At 43.2% G+C, this 16,211-nt stretch overlaps 1 protein-coding gene and 1 long non-coding RNA gene across 8 annotated transcripts in view; one reads left to right on the top strand and one right to left on the bottom strand.

Moving 5' to 3' along the window:
* The window catches only part of RET (ret proto-oncogene), a 119,433-nt gene that overhangs the window by 20,112 nt on the left and 83,110 nt on the right, over positions 1 to 16,211 (bottom strand). For all 7 annotated transcript variants that reach the window (XM_083740270.1, XM_083740271.1, XM_083740274.1 and 4 more), the window contains 6 exons: positions 11,062 to 11,320; positions 10,619 to 10,744; positions 9,623 to 9,733; positions 6,534 to 6,653; positions 5,181 to 5,434; positions 43 to 190 (listed from right to left, as the gene is read on the bottom strand). In XM_083740270.1, coding sequence (XP_083596396.1) covers positions 43 to 190; positions 5,181 to 5,434; positions 6,534 to 6,653; positions 9,623 to 9,733; positions 10,619 to 10,744; positions 11,062 to 11,320 — 1,018 coding nt within the window. The remainder of the gene's footprint in view (positions 1 to 42; positions 191 to 5,180; positions 5,435 to 6,533; positions 6,654 to 9,622; positions 9,734 to 10,618; positions 10,745 to 11,061; positions 11,321 to 16,211) is intronic.
* The window catches only part of LOC310845466, a 35,211-nt gene that overhangs the window by 1,663 nt on the left and 17,337 nt on the right, over positions 1 to 16,211 (top strand). The window contains exon 2 of the long non-coding RNA XR_014564774.1: positions 275 to 407. This is a non-coding gene — a long non-coding RNA (uncharacterized lncRNA). The remainder of the gene's footprint in view (positions 1 to 274; positions 408 to 16,211) is intronic.

Below are 16,211 nucleotides of genomic sequence, written 5' to 3'. Positions count from 1 at the left end.
AAATCATTTGCAGATATTTCCAGGAGCTTGCAGAAAAAGTACCTTTTAGCATTTTGACTGCAACAGTAGTATAGCCAGCCTTCCCCTTAAGCCTGAAAGCAGTTGCTTTGACGACTTTCCCGAATTCTCCTTCTCCAAGTGTTTTGCCAAGCACCAGGTTCTTCCGAGGAAATTCCCACTTTGGATCTTCCTGTGTTAGAGGAAAAGTCTAATCTCAAGAGACAGAAGAGTAACAGCATATGATGGGGGCACTTCCCTCTCCTTTCCACTGCAGGTCATCTGATACTGTTTCCAACCTGCCTTCTCTCTCTGCCAAACGGGGAAGGAAGGCCCCAGTACCTTCTTTAATCTGTCAATAGTTGTATTTCCTTGCAAAAGAAGTTTCTGCTTTTCTGCCTCAATAGCAGGTAATTTCAAATAATAATAATAATAATAATAATAATAATAATACAGTGGGTGTAAGGTTGAGCTTATCTTATGGTGGTTGCAAGTTAGCCAAGAATGGTATGTGCATTTTTCTTTCCATTAAACATTTCTCCAGCACTCTCCCCTTTCCTTGGCTGTTTGTGCTTCCTGATCTGAAAAAGCCCTAAGGGAGGAGATACCTGGGCTTTAATTGAAGCACAGGGACCTGAGGATGCTGAGCTACCAGGAGCCAGAGAGCAATACACTCACTGGTTTTGTTTTAAAGGAAGCCGTTCCTTTCACCTTAATCCGCCTGCCCCCCAATATCTTTAAAATGGGTCTATTGGGGCTGGGCGATATAAGCTTTTCAGCATCGCGGTATATCACCAGCCAAACATTGTGGCCTGCCGATATACCACACTGTTGATAAAACAAGCTGCATTGCCACCAGCCTGCCAGGCGCCTGGTGAAATCACCACATCATGGGAGCTGAGGTGGTTTCACCCCAGCCCCTAGCTGTCTGGGACAAGGCAACTTATTTGTACGCTTAGCTGGGGCACAAGAGGGCTCCCAATCCCCAGCAGAGCCATGCCCAGTGCTCTTCCCGGTTGAGTGGGAGCCAGCGCCGGGCTGGGGGAGCCTTTAACGGCTCAGTTGAGGGGAACGGTAACTGAACACTCCTCAGCCAAGCAGTTAAAAGATGCAGATGCAGCCTTTTAGTCCCTCTGTGCAGTATGAGGGCAGAGTGGGATGGCGGTTTCACTCCATGATATATCACTGGTGAAGCCGTCACCACTCCTGAGTTCCTCTGCTAACAACACTCGCTGGAGAAAGTCGCTAACAGAGGGACTCAGGAGTGGTGGCGGTTTCACCAGTGATACCTACTGAGTGAAGCTGACAACACAGTCTGCTCCTCGTACTTCTCATATTGATATATTGCCCAGGCCTAGAGACAACCTTCACTTTCTTTTCTTATTAACTGATGGATAATGGTTGAACAAACCACAGAAGATAACTTTTGGCAGAGCAATAATATATACCTGGCCATCCCAAATGCCCCCCCCCCCCCCGCTTGCCAAACACAGTGGCTGAAGTGACACACTCCTTCTGCACTGAAGAAGGTTCTGAGGCCTGATCACACACAATCCATGGAAATTTATTGGACTAGTTCCCAACCCGGAAGTTCCCAGGTGCAGTTGCCTTTTATAAAACTATGAAGCCAGTATATGCACATGATAGGTGGCAATTAGGGTGAAAACTATCTGCGCTCCTGGCCACCAGTGTTGCCAGAAATGAGAAGTAAATGCTCTTGGGTAAAAATATTTCCCCGTTTTATAAGCTTGAGGAAACCGAAGGGGAAGGGAGGCTTGTTTTAGAATTCAACTATTCATCTCAGACAATTGCCTTTCTGTTTCAGGAACCTATCAAGCCTGACAGTCACAGAACAGTGATGACTGTATAAACCAACAGAGAAACAAAAGCAAACAGCATACATGCCTCTATGAAAGTACCATCCCCTAACATCTAAATATAGCCTAGGGAGACAAATGAGATGCACAAAAAGACAGTGTTTCACTGGCAAAAGCTCCCCCAAATGCCTCCAACATTGATTCCCCGTTGTGCAGAGAAGGATTTTTAAGGCTATGACACTAGCAACCCCATTGAGCTTAATGTTCCTGGAACTGAGCCTTCACCCTCTGTCCTTTCATGTATGTGCACCAGATTACCATTTAAACAGAATTCTGTTTTGCTTAGGCATTAAGTGAGCATTTTTAATTTGGATGCTTTTTCCACATAGCTTATAACAGGGCTTTTAAGGTTGGTAACCTGTGACTCTGTGTCTGTGATCATTTCATAAACTAGATTCCATAAAATTATTTGGTGCAAATTAAGGTAGCATATGGGTTCAAAGAGTATTTCCACTATTGATGTTATTCTTCATTTTTATGTGATAGTTTATTTATTTATTACCTCATTTGTTCCAGTGGCCCAGGGCAAATGCCAGTGGCTATGGTGGCTCATTTACTAGAAGCAATGCATTTAGCATCAACTCTGAAAGTGCATACTCAATTCTGACCAAACTAAGACTCCTAGAGCAAAATACATATCACTAGGCTTAGTTTGGTCAGAATCGAGTATACACTTCCAGAGTTAAAGCTAAATACATTACTTCTGGTGAATGAGCCACCATGGCTGCTAGAGGCCTCTAAAATTCTGTGTCCTGGGCTTTTTAGACTTGACAACCCATGTACTATCTGAAACCAAAGGGGTGTCTTGGTTGCCATATGTGAAATATATTGTTATTACCGTATTGGCCTGAATAAAAGCCTCACTTTCCCACCAAATTCCAAGCGTGAAAAGTTAAAGTGCGGCTTATATTCACGACCTTACTGTATGCAGCCAGGAGCGCGGCAAAGCGGCACCTGCCCCACACACAGCCCCCTGTTCTCTCCCCTGAGGTTGGGAAGGGAGAGAGCGGGGAAGGGGAAAGGCTGCCAGCAATGCAGCGCGGCTCCCCTCCCCCCAATATGCAGCCAGGAGCAGCGAGGAATGGAGTGGCTTAGATTCAGGTATTATTATTTTTTCCCTTCCAATTTTAAAGGTGCAGCTTATATTTTCAGCTCTCCTACCCCAGTATATTGGCTGCACCTACAGAAGTCTAGCCAGGTTCAAGAACCTGACTGGAAAGGGAGCCTGCAATGTGCAAGCAAGGCTGGAGAATGTCACATGCCAAATCTTACCTCATCCTCCAGCTAGTAACACACAAGCCATCTCAGAGGCCTTTGCAGTGACACAGAGGCCTCAAGGGTGATCTGTTATTGGTGCAAAAACAGCATGTGGTTCGCTTACATGGTGCTCAGCCAAGTCAGTGCTGTCGGAAGTGAGGCACCCCCCCCCCCCGAGTGACGAGACGTCACTTTTTAGAAAATGGGAGGGGTGGAAGTACAGCATGTGACTCTCACAGCCCCTGCAATTCTTCCCTATGTCAGCTTGTGTGGGTCAGGCTGTGCGCTGGAAGGCTCTCTGCAGTCACCCTTCTTCCCCATGGCAAACGAAAGGCTTGTCTGCCAAGTAGGAAGCAGCAATGCATAGCAACTGAGACTCCTAATATGACACAGGAAGGATAGCAAGGAGGCCGGGGAAACCCAAGTTTGGCCATTCCTGACCTAGTCAGCAGAACTTCGTATGCAAACATGTAGTCTCAAATCATAGTAAAACAAAAGCTCCGGTTAAATGCAGGTGGCCATGATGACCGCAAGCTATCTTTTTATTTTTAAAAAGACTGCTATTTGTTTGACTTTTTAAAAGCTGAAATTTTCTCAAGCAAATGGGTTTTAATATTTTACTAGTATGGCTGATACAGCTGCAGTGAGGAGCAGCCAAACCAGGTTGCTAGGAAACGCTAAAATAATTAGTTGCAGACTTCTGGAGGGACTAGTTAACTGTAATCTAATTGTTCATTCCAGTAGAACAAGCGGTCATTTATGGTTCCATACCAAAGGACGTACAACTAACAAACAAGCTATTGTATTAGGTGGAACAACCACAGAATTGAATGGAACGTTTTCTATTCATATGGGTCTAATTTTCAGGCAGATAAACTTGCAAGTTGTTTTCCAAGATCTCAAACTCCATATGAACATCAGCCAAACGCGAAGAAAGGAAACTGAATGAATTATATTAATAAGTAGCATTATGCATAGGATTCCCACCCCCTGCATTGACTAAGGGATAAATTGTTGGTAGCTGCACGCCAGCTGTGGGTGGGGCCAGTGCCTCTTGTGAGTAGGGCCCCCCTTAACTCTTTCTGCCTACCTTCCATACAGTTGTACCTCGGGTTAAGTACTTAATTCGTTCCGGAGGTCCATTCTTAATCTGAAACAGTTCTTAACCTGAAGCACCACTTTAGCTAATGGGACCTCCTGCTGCCACTGCGCCGCCGGAGCACGATTTCTGTTCTTATCCTGAAGCAAAGTTCTTAACCTGAAGCACTATTTCTGGGTTAGCAGAGTGTGTAACCTGAAGTGTCTGTAACCTGAAGTGTATGTAACCCGAGGTACCACTGTATATCTCTCTGCCCAAGACAGCTATCAACTATCAGAAAAGAGACAGATTACTCCTGCCAGAGGTCGGAACTGATCTCTTCAAGAAGGGCCTTTCCTCTCTTCCTTCCATTCATTTCTGCTCCCCCTCTCTCCCTGCTGCCAGTTTTTCCTCTTCTACCCTCCTCCTTTCCTTCACTTCTGTGTAACTTTCCATATTTACAAGCAACTACCATTTAAAGTAACAGTAGCCTATATTAGAGCAAACCTAAATCTTCAAGAAACAGTAACTGGTTTAAGTATAGCAGACCCTCCAAGTGTCCCTATTTTCTAAGGAGGTCCCTGATTTAGATAAGCCATCTTGTTTTTTATTTGATCCTGGAATGTCCCACTTTTCTTTAGGATGTCCCTATTTTCACTGAAGAAATGTTGGAGGGTATGGTATAATATCTACCTTATTTTACCCTTTGAAGAACAACTTGTTACTTTTATTTACTTATATTGTGAACCTGGCTTGTTTTATGCCAAACTGAAAGTACCACTGCTACTATGTAGATTTAAGGCTCTAGTAAACAGCAGACATAGTAAAGATACATGGTGGCAGCTGTTAGAATACAATGGTGGGAGTAAAACAGGAACTCTTCCTCACACTTGGTAAATCAGCAGCAGTAAATAGAAGCTGGTTCTCCATATGCCTTGAATGGTAAGCAGCTGAAAACTGGAAAAACTTACAGGTATTTTAAATGTGTCTACTGACATCTGGTTCTCAGAGTCCATTGATGGTCGACGGACATTTGTCGATGAGTAGCTTATGGGGTATGACTGGGCAGGGCGGCGGAAGGTCATCTCTGCAGAAGCAATAGGTGGCTTTGGAGAATTCTTGTGATAGCGATGGATGAAGTAGGAAGAAAGGAGTACCGAAATAATGAAGGATAGCAGGACTCCTCCTGCAATCACAGTTTTGCACATGTAATCACACAATGGCTCTGTGGATAAAGAATAATTTGGTCATGGCACTTGCCGCAATTTTTTTCTTTCCATGCCAATTAACAGTCACATTTAAAGCATCTCTATTGAAAGCAAGTATTAGGAGAAAACAACTTGGGAAGTAGAGGAACACCTACATCAGCTACCTAACGTACTCTCAAATGTTAAAGCAGCTTTTACTGTTGCTAAAAAGCTGCTATACTTGCTCCCTAAAATCAGCAGGCTGCATTGATCAGTGTTGCCAAATCAAGCCAACTGTGTAGCTTCAGATACTCCTTCTGTCTTTAGTTCTTTTCAGTCCCATCTCACTCAATCTTTAATTTTCTTCAATCTTCCTTTTGATCAAGAGTTAATTAAAGGATAATGTCAGCCATTAAATGGGGGGGGGGGGGAGTCCTTGGAAAATTAAAAGTGCTTGCTCTTTCTTCATTTCCATCTCTATTTAAAAATGATAATCTAAACATCACAATAATTATCTCCATATTGTATTACTACTACTATTACCATAGTGCAATCAGTGTACATGGCCACAGGGAATTTCCCATCCCCTGGAAGCTGATTTTATTAGCAAATGAGTTGCAGCCAGCATCTTATGAGTGCTTGCCATTGACAAGGGTTTGGGGCAAGGAAGCTCACAACACAATTGCCCCCAACTCACACAATGTGTGCTGCTTTACAGTATAGTCAGGGAGATGCTTTGGGGTGTTGTGGAGAGCACATATCCCAGCTGTAAGTCATAGGCATGTGGAATTCAGAATCCACAACCAGCACACAGTGAGCTGAGGGCAGTCAGTAAGGAGATGGTGACAGTTATGTGTGGAAGTTTATTTCCATTAGCGAAGGCATGAGGATGATCACTCGTTTCAATGTGCTCCTACATCAAAATCTCATTGTGTACTGAATGTTTCCTTGGCAGGAAGAAATACACTATCCTTCAGTTTCCATCTGCGGTTGTGTCCTGTATGCACCCTTCTATCCCATGTGCATATGAGAGAGAGAGGAAGAGCACACACATAGAATTTTTTATCTATCAAAGATGGAAGTGTTGGAGCATTCAATAGCACAAGCGTAAAGTCAGTAAATAAACTTCAGACTTACCTCTGATATCATCTTTCTCGCAGTAACAGCTAGTTCCTGGAAAGCAGTGGCAAACTCCATGTCCTGCCTTGATTCCCAGTCCATTCAGGCCTTTCTGGTGGCCACCAACAATGTTCGTCTCTAAATTAAACACAGATGTGAGCATGCACCATTCCACAGCCAGGGCTCAAAGTATCATGTCAGTATGTTCTGCGGGTTTATCCTGTTGAGCATTTGAAATTTCGTTTGTAAAAACAGGAGAAACAAATCTGGGCACGAAAACTGGCATCTGTCTTTGGGGCTTAGCTCTAAGAAGCAGTTGTATGAGACCTTGTTTTTGTGTGGCTATTATGATGATTATCAGTTGCTGCCACAAAACAGCCTGCCTTAAAATATGACAGTAGAGACAAATGTGAAACGGAATTCACAATGGTGTATAGATTTGCTGTGCGTGCAAAAAGCAGCTACACCACTGCTAGCTTTACTTTACTGGAAATAGTCTTCAAAGCTATAATCCTGCCCACTGTGCTATGACTGAGTCCTAACAAATCAATGATGCTTATCCATATGCAACTGTATGCATCAATCTATGCACACAATATGTTGCCAGACCTGGACTGAGGGTGTGTGTGTGTGTGTGTGTGTGTGAGAGAGAGAGAGAGAGAGAGAGAGAGAGGAGCTGATGGTGTCCTGGGTGGCAAGGTGAGAGGGGTGGCAATCTGCATCTTACCCTGGTGACAACACAGCAGCAAGAACCACACCCCAAGGGACACTGAGCACAGGGATGACGATCTGCTCATTTCTCTCTTCCCCACCATTGATCAGCAGGGGAGACACAAGGCTGGCGTTTGCAAGTGGAGCGTCTCTGCTTTGCTGCTCTTGCTTGCAAAACATAGCTTTCTTTCTCCCCTCCCCACAAGCTGGTGGAACAGGAGAGACAGACAGCACTTGGAAATGGGCATCACTTCTCTTGCAGCAATAGGTGGAACGGACTTATTCCCCTAGTGCCATTGTGGTGGCTGCAGTTGTGTGCTCAAGAACACATTCAAATAAAATACAAGGCAGGTTGATGCTACAGCATAGCAAAGGAAGATAGGGAAAGAGGCATGGGTAGGAGGAGGAGATTTGGAAGCAATGGAGAATGGCCAGTCTTCCTCAATAAGGGCATCTTCCAGAATACAACTCCCATGAGCTCCAGCTGGTGTGGCTAACAGTCGGGGGGGGGGGAATGGAAGTTGTAGTCCAACACAACTGGAAGAGTTTGGGAAGACCACTAAGAGGTGTAATGGAAAAATTATTGGGTTGTATGAGTGTCAAGGAAAAGAATGGACTATCCATTAGCTTTTGCCTGTCTAACATCTGCATGTATTCCTCTAATGAGCTCTAATGATGAATTGTTGCTTCCAAGGGAAAATATAGGGTATACTTGCTTACTGGGGGTGGGGGTAAAAAGCAATGTTTTGCCAATGCATGCATGACGAGGAAGAAACAGTCTGGTTTTGGAATGTAGCAGTAAGTGGGACAAAGGTCTGAGTTTTGCAGCTGACAGGAAAAACTGGATGGGTGGTCCAAGTGGATGCTGTTTGCTTTGGGGAAAACTGATGGTATTTTATAGATGAGCATTTTCTCTCCGTGCTTGTCTGCTGCCCCATGTTCAGTGTGTAGACTTGTAAATAAACAGATGTCCCCCCAAAATGCCTTGTGCTTCCAGTGCTCTCTCCTCATAAGAAAGTGAACCTTGCAGCAGTTTCCAGTGCAAGTTCCTACTGCAGAGGGATGTGGGGAACCATATGTTTAAACAGAAGATTTTTCATCAAGGCTCGGCAAACCACTTAGTGCCAGCTGATGACGAGAATCAATTCAGAAGTGCACAGGCATTCCCGAATATAAGAGAAGCATGGTATTTTGCTTACAATACCACAGTGCTGAGTCTGCTTCCTACTATCGCACAGTTCTGTGCAAGGGCAAGCTGCCCCTAGAACAACGAACCCCACTTTAATTTGTGGCCTGGGTATCAAGAGATAATGTATGATGTGATAGGTGTACCTGTGTCTTCTGAGACTCAACATGACAGCCAGTATCTGAATGGGTGAATAGCCGGGAACCCTTACAGCCCATTGCCACTGCTTATTCAAAGTGAATCCCACTGAGTTTAACCAAGGGGGTCAAATGGAGGACTGCAGCGTAAGAATGCTACCCTGAGCATACTTAGCTACAATTCATAGGTAACTAAGAAATACACACACATTAAATTTGGACTTCAGCCCAGTATAGCGCACAGGAGGAGGATAATGGGAGAACCAGGAAAATAATATCCCTTTTCACTTCTTGGAAGAATCAGTTAGCCTTTTTTCCTATTATATTTCCTCATCTTAAATGGCAATAAAGATACTTAACAACTTTTGCAGAGTGCTCAGAGACACTCTGGCTCAAGGCACTCAACAAAAGTGCTAAGTATAACTACATTATGTAACCCTTTAACTGAACATTAAACTATCCAGGCAGGATGTATGCTATTATTGAATATAACCACTCAACCCAGTAACTATGGAACTAGAACTCATGGTGCAGTTCTGCTGCAACACCAGAGCCTAAAGAGAGAATTATCACATTTAAATAAAATAGAAACCAGTACCTTCAAGACATAACCTTTCTTAAAATATATATATTTCGAATCTATGTTGTGTTATTAATTTCAGTTCCTTTTTTTTAGATAGCCACCCTGAAACTTTGGGCATCTTCAGAAGTAGCCACTGATGCAGAGTGGCTGTGGTTGGGCCAAAATAAAACAACTAGCAGAGAAAAACCAAGTAGAAAATCTCTTGTTACGTTCCTAGAGTAGTTCTTTGGGTCATGGCTATTTTCAAAAAACAATAAAATAAAATACAGAATAAGAACATTCTAATATTTATACAGGCATCCTGCATAAATCACTCTGAATGCAAAAAGTAACACAGCTGTTATCTGCCTTAAAAGAAACTTGCACAACCTTGAAGGCAGTTGTAAACTTTTTGGCCCTGGTTGACATTTAAGATAAAGCAACAGCTTGACCCAGAAGTAGGAAAGCAAAACTCAGTAGAAAAGAACATTGAGAGGTGTCAGTTCCATACTTGTGCAATCTTGAGGGCATATTTTTTTATCTCTGCTCTCAACAGCGTCACAGATAGCATCCGGGCAGGTCTTGATGCTTGGACTGCAGGTGGAATAGTTTGTTGTTATTCCTAAGAACAAGAAACAAAAGAAGGAACTTAGCATGTTGTGGCCTCAGCATCTTTACACTGCAAGATAAGCTACTGAAAAATTACCCTTTACTCTTCCTAAAGTGATGCTGCATGAAACCGTCAAAGGAAAGACTGTAATTATATTTATTTTTCAGTTCAGGTGACTTTCTGAATCTGAAAGCTCTTTCTACGCCTCTTCAAATAAGTTGATTAGGACTTTGCTAAATTTTAGCAGCAAACATTTACAAGGCAAATTGGTTCCTTCAGGCCTTGGAATACCCCCTGAAGAAGCACATTGTAATTCTTTTTTTGTGTGTGTGTGGTTTATCACAGCCACTGTTCCAGCTGCTTGCTGTACACCTCCAAGACTGAATCAAACTGATCCTAATATAAGTTGTCTCCATGGCAATTTACTATATTGGTCTGAAGGAATTCACCTTTAAATACATATGCTGACACTCCAAACAAAGCTATCAGTTATCAGTGACATATTTCTACTGATTATGTAATAGATGACATAGTGCTATTCTTCTTTCCTGCACAAAATCTCATACAAAAGTGTTTGTCTAAGAGAAGGGTGAGAGGAATGGAGAATGTATTTGACTTCTTATAAGTTGCAATCACAATATCTGATTTCCCAGTATCTTTAAGTATCACCTCTCTAAAACACACACACACACACACACACAGCAGTAAAGGCTGCTCAAGGAATAAAATTATCAATTAATATTAATACGTTTGCAACTTAGGGTTACAAAGAATGCCCTGAATGTCCTCGATATCCGACTGAGGTTCCCAGAGACAGAATTGCCCATGCTCTTCAATGCTCTCTTCAGATCTGCCCTACTCTAGATTCCCATTCAATTGCTGAATGTCTGGACATACCTTTACCACTTCCCTGTCTCCACTGGCATTTTCCCATTAGCGCTCCAAGGCCACCACACTCTTCACATTCTGATCGGGTCTTGCTCATCGAACATGAGTCTGGGCAACCATCATCGGTATGTATAGCTACAAAGAAGAGGAGGAGAAGGGCCTATACCATCACCAGAAAATTCTGTAAGCGTCTACCCAATGCTTACAAAATGCAAAGAGCACATTCTTTCCTTTGAATTCAAAGGATTTCATCCAACAACACAGTTCTGTGTTGCTGTCCTGAGTGAGAGAAGGGAGGGTGTTAACAGGCTCCCTGGGGCCTATATCTCACATGCAAGGGCTGCTGCATAAAAAAGCCTGAATAACCAAATACTTTGCATATTCAAGTATTGGAGGCTTTGCATATTCAGAGCTCATATCACGGGCAAGACCAAAGCCCAGAGACAACTTACGTGATCCATCAAGGACAATGGTAACATGGGTGAGCGCTTCCTTCTTGCTCTGCTCTTCTTTAGCTAGTACAGCGTACTGGATTTCTTTACAGTCAGGTCTCTGTAGCACAGCGGAATCATTCACGTAGAGGGTCCCATACTGGTCTTCAGGTCCCTGAGCAATCTCCACAGCATAGCAGCTGACATTGGGGGTCTGTAAGCTATAGGTGACGTTGACGCCATAAAACCTCATGCAGTTGTCAATGCAGATTTTTCCTATCTGGGCTCAAAGAAAAAAGGAAATCATCATCAAAAATGCCACCAGCAACAAACATACTGAAGCAGCACTAATGGTGGCCTCATGCATGTTATCAACAGTTAATATCATAGAGAAGCAACAGTATATTCAGAGATGCTAATGCTCTGCAACTCTGGACACAATTTCACACATTGTGGGATCTGATGACAAATGGATTGGTACGAATACTTGTTTGCAGGCAAAACAATAATTTTCTTGCTCATGTGGTTGGGGAAACCACATTTAAATATGTGAAGAAGCATCTACACAGGGCTTCCAATTTTAAAGCCATAATCCTATCCACACTTGTATGTCAATAAATCCCTTGCATTCCGCAGGGCTTACTTCCAAGCAGACTTGCATAGGACTGGGCTGTAAGCATGGATTTCTATGGCCCTGCATTGCTTTCCTCCTCTCACACCCATCAAACCATGGTGGAATTGCTTTGTGGTGTGCTCTTTCTCATGTATGCAAACACTGCAACCAAGCAGGTGGGGCCAACTGAAAGGGACTTTCCTGATTGGCAACCTGACAGTAGCCAACATTCAACAACTAAAACACTAACAGATTTATTGTGGCATAAGCTTTCACGGACTAAGACACATTGAATGATCTCCCTGGTAGATAGGTCACACACATGCTCACACAGAGATGAGTGCAGAAAGTAACACTGCAAACAGCAGATCCCAAAAGCCATGAATGTCACAGTATAGAAGGCATGTGACATTTCAATGCAAAGTTAACGGTAAATGCTATTATGTACATTTGACCTTTGAACAGATGGGTTATATACCTCTAGTTATAATGTCCTTTGGGGCACATTGTTCACAGATCCCATCTCACTCTTTTCATATACGCACATACACCCAAGGGTAACAATGCATACATCTGATGCACTGAGCTCAATTAGTGCCCCAAGATGTTTGTTCTACAACCAGACAAGAAAACACAAATTTAAAAAGATACAGCATCTCATTTCATTTGTATGTATCTCTATCCTCAACTGCAATCCAAATGGAAAGTATGTGTAGTGTGAGATTCACAGCAACTTTCCCTCCTTAAAAAATCACACGTGATCATTTTGCCTGAGAACAAGCGGATAGCGCCTCCTTTTTGAAGCCATTGGGGGGGGTTAAAATCCTATTTTTGATGTGGGACAGGCTGCTGCCAGGCCACGTTCATGCTTCTTCATTCATTCACTTGACTGTCAAAATGGAGAAATGGCATCAGCCCAAAGGTTAATTGTTCCTTCATACTCTCATATTTTCCTCAGGGCAAAAGACCATTTCGCCTTTGCGTTAGTTCATCCTGAACTTCCCCCTGTACTAGCTAATCATTCCAGATTATGCTTAATACTTCAAGAATGTGGAGTGCCACCCTCTAGGGAGTGAGCTGCTTGAATCAAATTCCTTGCTGCAGATCTTAAATTGACATCCAAATTGAGAGGAAGGAGGGGAGATGCTATGCCCCAAATCATATGCATACCAGGTTATGTACCAACCTGATATGGTGAAGGCACAAGCTTGCCTCCTTCCCTCCTGGGGCAAGAACCAAACAAACTGGGGCTGCACATGACTGGGCATTTGCATGGGGCACTTGGCTTAGGTGAGATGATAGCTGCACAGCAGAGAGTGCAAGCTTGCTAGCTATCTTCCCCCTTAGAAGGCAGTAACAATTATTACCTACAATTACCACCCTTCAAATTGAACGAAGAAGGGAGGGTGCTGATTTCCTGTGTCTGTAAACAGAGATTGAATGGCACTTCTTATGGAAGGGTAAGCTCAAGATCCCAAGTATTTTGATTATTTCCTCTCTTCATGAAAATCTGCATTAGGAAGTTGCCACAGGACAAAACAGTAAATAAGTTGATGCCTGAACTCCACATGCTGATAAATGCAAGCCAGTCTGAAGAAAACCTGAAGCAAGCCTGAAGCACAAACATATGGAATGCATCTGTAATGTATATTCAATCTACAAGACTCAGGAGGAGGCATTCCAAGTATATTTTTATATGCTGTTTAAAAATGGGGGAGAAACATTGTTAAGCTAATTATAGGGGTGAAGAGAAATGTTTGGTTTGGTTAATCCATTCGTCTTACTTTTAAAACCTCATTTATTTAGTTATTTCATTCATAATTTTTTTAATATATTATTTAGTTTTCATCTCCCATTGGCTTCAATAGGATACCCAGTTTCTGTTTTTCTGCTTTTGCAACCTTTTTTTTTGGGGGGGGGGGCTCAATCCAATTAACATTAAACTTTCAGAAATTCTCATCCAAGGGATCCTATCTGGAATTTTAGACAGAAAAGAATAAGGGAACTGATTTTATAGACAATAAAAAGGCAAAGCCCAACCGTGATCTAAACTAACTATAAATAAAACTAATTTTGCAAATTCAACTAAAGACACTCATAGGAGCAGCAAAAACACACCAGGTGCAATCAGAACTCCAAGTCTGCCGTGTTCGGTAGGTTAGGATACAACTTATCTGAGACCTTCACAGTTGAGGGGAAAACAGACAAGTATAAATACCCCTGCCAGCTGAAGTCACCTAGGAAGTAATGGGCTGGACCCAATATGGAGAAATTTACCCCACACTAGGTACACTTTTTGCAGTAGGTGCCTAAGAGGACTAAAAGATTGCTAAGTCACTAGCCAACATGACACCTGTGTCTATAAGCCAACTCTTGTATGACTTTTGTTTTGCAGATCACAACCACACAGGTTGCAGAGGTGCCTGGCATCAACAATAGGCGGCACGCATGATACGTGCTCAGCCACTCCAGACATGCTCTATTTCTTCTCCCGTGCTGCAGGGGCAGAATTATGCTCTGTTGCCATACCAGCAACCACCTCCAGGGTCCTGGGTGGCCACCAGGGAGAGACTGGTGGTCCATTATCCAATGCTGAAGGCCATCAATCTAGCTATGGTTAGGATGTGAGCTGTGGTGTCATCGCCTCTACTGATGTGCCTGCTCACCTCCACCTGCCACACCTGAGAGGGAGTGTCCCCTATGGAAGCAAGGGGTATTTGGTCTGCCTGTCATTACTGCATGCTGCTGTGACTGTGTGGGCTTCCATTGCTCCATGGCTCCAATAAAGCTCTCCTTCGCATTGCTCTCTTTGTGTTGTCATAGTTTCTTGATTTGTGAGGGAGCATGCGGGGGCTGTGACTGCTGTGCATTTGAGAGGTACCAGTGTGTGCACATGCATTTGTTTCCAGTGTTGCACCGGGGGTGTGCTTGTTATGTGCATGTGTTGGTGATTGTGTGTGTTTTGGGTAGGTGGTACGTCAGGATTTGGTGTCATTGGTGGAAATTCTATGTCTTTGTGTCCGCTGCCAGGTGTGGGTGTTTTCTGTTTGCCACAGCGTCTTTCAGCCACTGCCAAGTGGATTTTGGATGGAGTGGTTTGTGTGTTGACAAATTACCAGCAGCCATTAACCACTGTGGACCCATGAAGCTTAAACTGCTCTGCAACTATGTGGGTGCCACTTGCTCCCCCAGTCTCCCCCAATTCATACATTTGCACAGGCTGTGGGTGCTATCCAACATTAGTCTACTTAGTGTACGATTTACCGAGATCATGTAACTTTTAATTAATGTATTTCTCTAAAATATAAACCACAAATCACTTCACCAGGAGAGACTGGTCCCTTCTTCCTCTCCTGGTGGCCATTAAAAACCAACTGCCCTGTGAGCAGGAGAGGAAGCAGCAGCAAATTGTCGTAAGTGCCACGTCTTTAAATAGCCTATTTTTACTGCCTTAATCATATGTTGCTGTTTTTATCAATCTAAGGTACGCCACTCTAGGAGCCTTGTCAAGCGATGAGGGAGATGAAAATACTTTAAGTAAGTAAACACAAGGGAATGGGGAGAGGTAGGAGTAATACAGTGCGAAGTGGACTGAAAATGCTTCAAGGAACTGCAAGGGGTGACTGAGTGGGAACTGTTTTTGTGAAAGACAAAGAACAAACCAACCAAAAGACAGACCTTAAAATATTCACTAACGGAGGAGAAAATCTGCAGGGGCAAAAACAAAATAAAAAACCCAAGCATTTCTTTCTCTCTTTTATAGACTTTCACAATTCCCTCTCCTTAGCACTATGATTGGAAGGTTCTATGGGGGAAAAAGACCAACCAGAATGTCGGACACTTTGGTTACAATGCGTTTGAGCTGAAGACCGGGGCAGACTCCTGACACCCTGCTCTCTCTGAAACCTCCATCTGACCTATTCTGACTCATAAGGGGTGGGGGTTGGGGATGAAAGCTAAAATAGTTTTGAGTGAGTAACGGATTAATTATACGATGCTTGGAATCATTTTGGAACTCGTGCATTCATTTCTTTAATAAAAACAAATGAAACAAAGGGGCCCTTCATTTCATCTTGCCCATTCATTAAAAAAATGAATGCACACTCAGCTAGTATTCTAGATCTACTGAAAGACGAACAACATCTAGCAGGGTAAATATGTAGGAAATGAGGGAGTAGTATGTTCTAGCACAGAGTAGGCTGATGGGTGGTACATGCCCAGCAGTGGAAGTCAGCAGGGAGGGTTCCCTAGTGCTTACCCCAGCTGCCATCACTGCAAGACTCACATTAGGTGTGCTGAATTTTTGATAATTTCTAAACAACTGGATTTCTTTTTTTAAAAATATCAAAATCCCTAATATGAACATTTTCATACCTTTTGAGTGGCCCTGAAATTGCCTACTATGATGTCACTTTTCAAGACTCCCTAGAACAGCCCCACACACCCAAGGTATGACACACTACAATATTCAACCTAGAGGTTGGTCACCGGAGGGACCATCAGAGCTGAGAAGCTGTATGAGAAGAGGACCAAGGTAGCATTGAGACATCTCCCTTCT

Source organism: Podarcis gaigeae (assembly GCF_964106915.1).
Source record: "Podarcis gaigeae genome assembly, chromosome: 5".
NCBI lineage: Eukaryota > Metazoa > Chordata > Lepidosauria > Squamata > Lacertidae > Podarcis > Podarcis gaigeae.
This window is presented reverse-complemented; position numbering and strand designations above follow the sequence as displayed.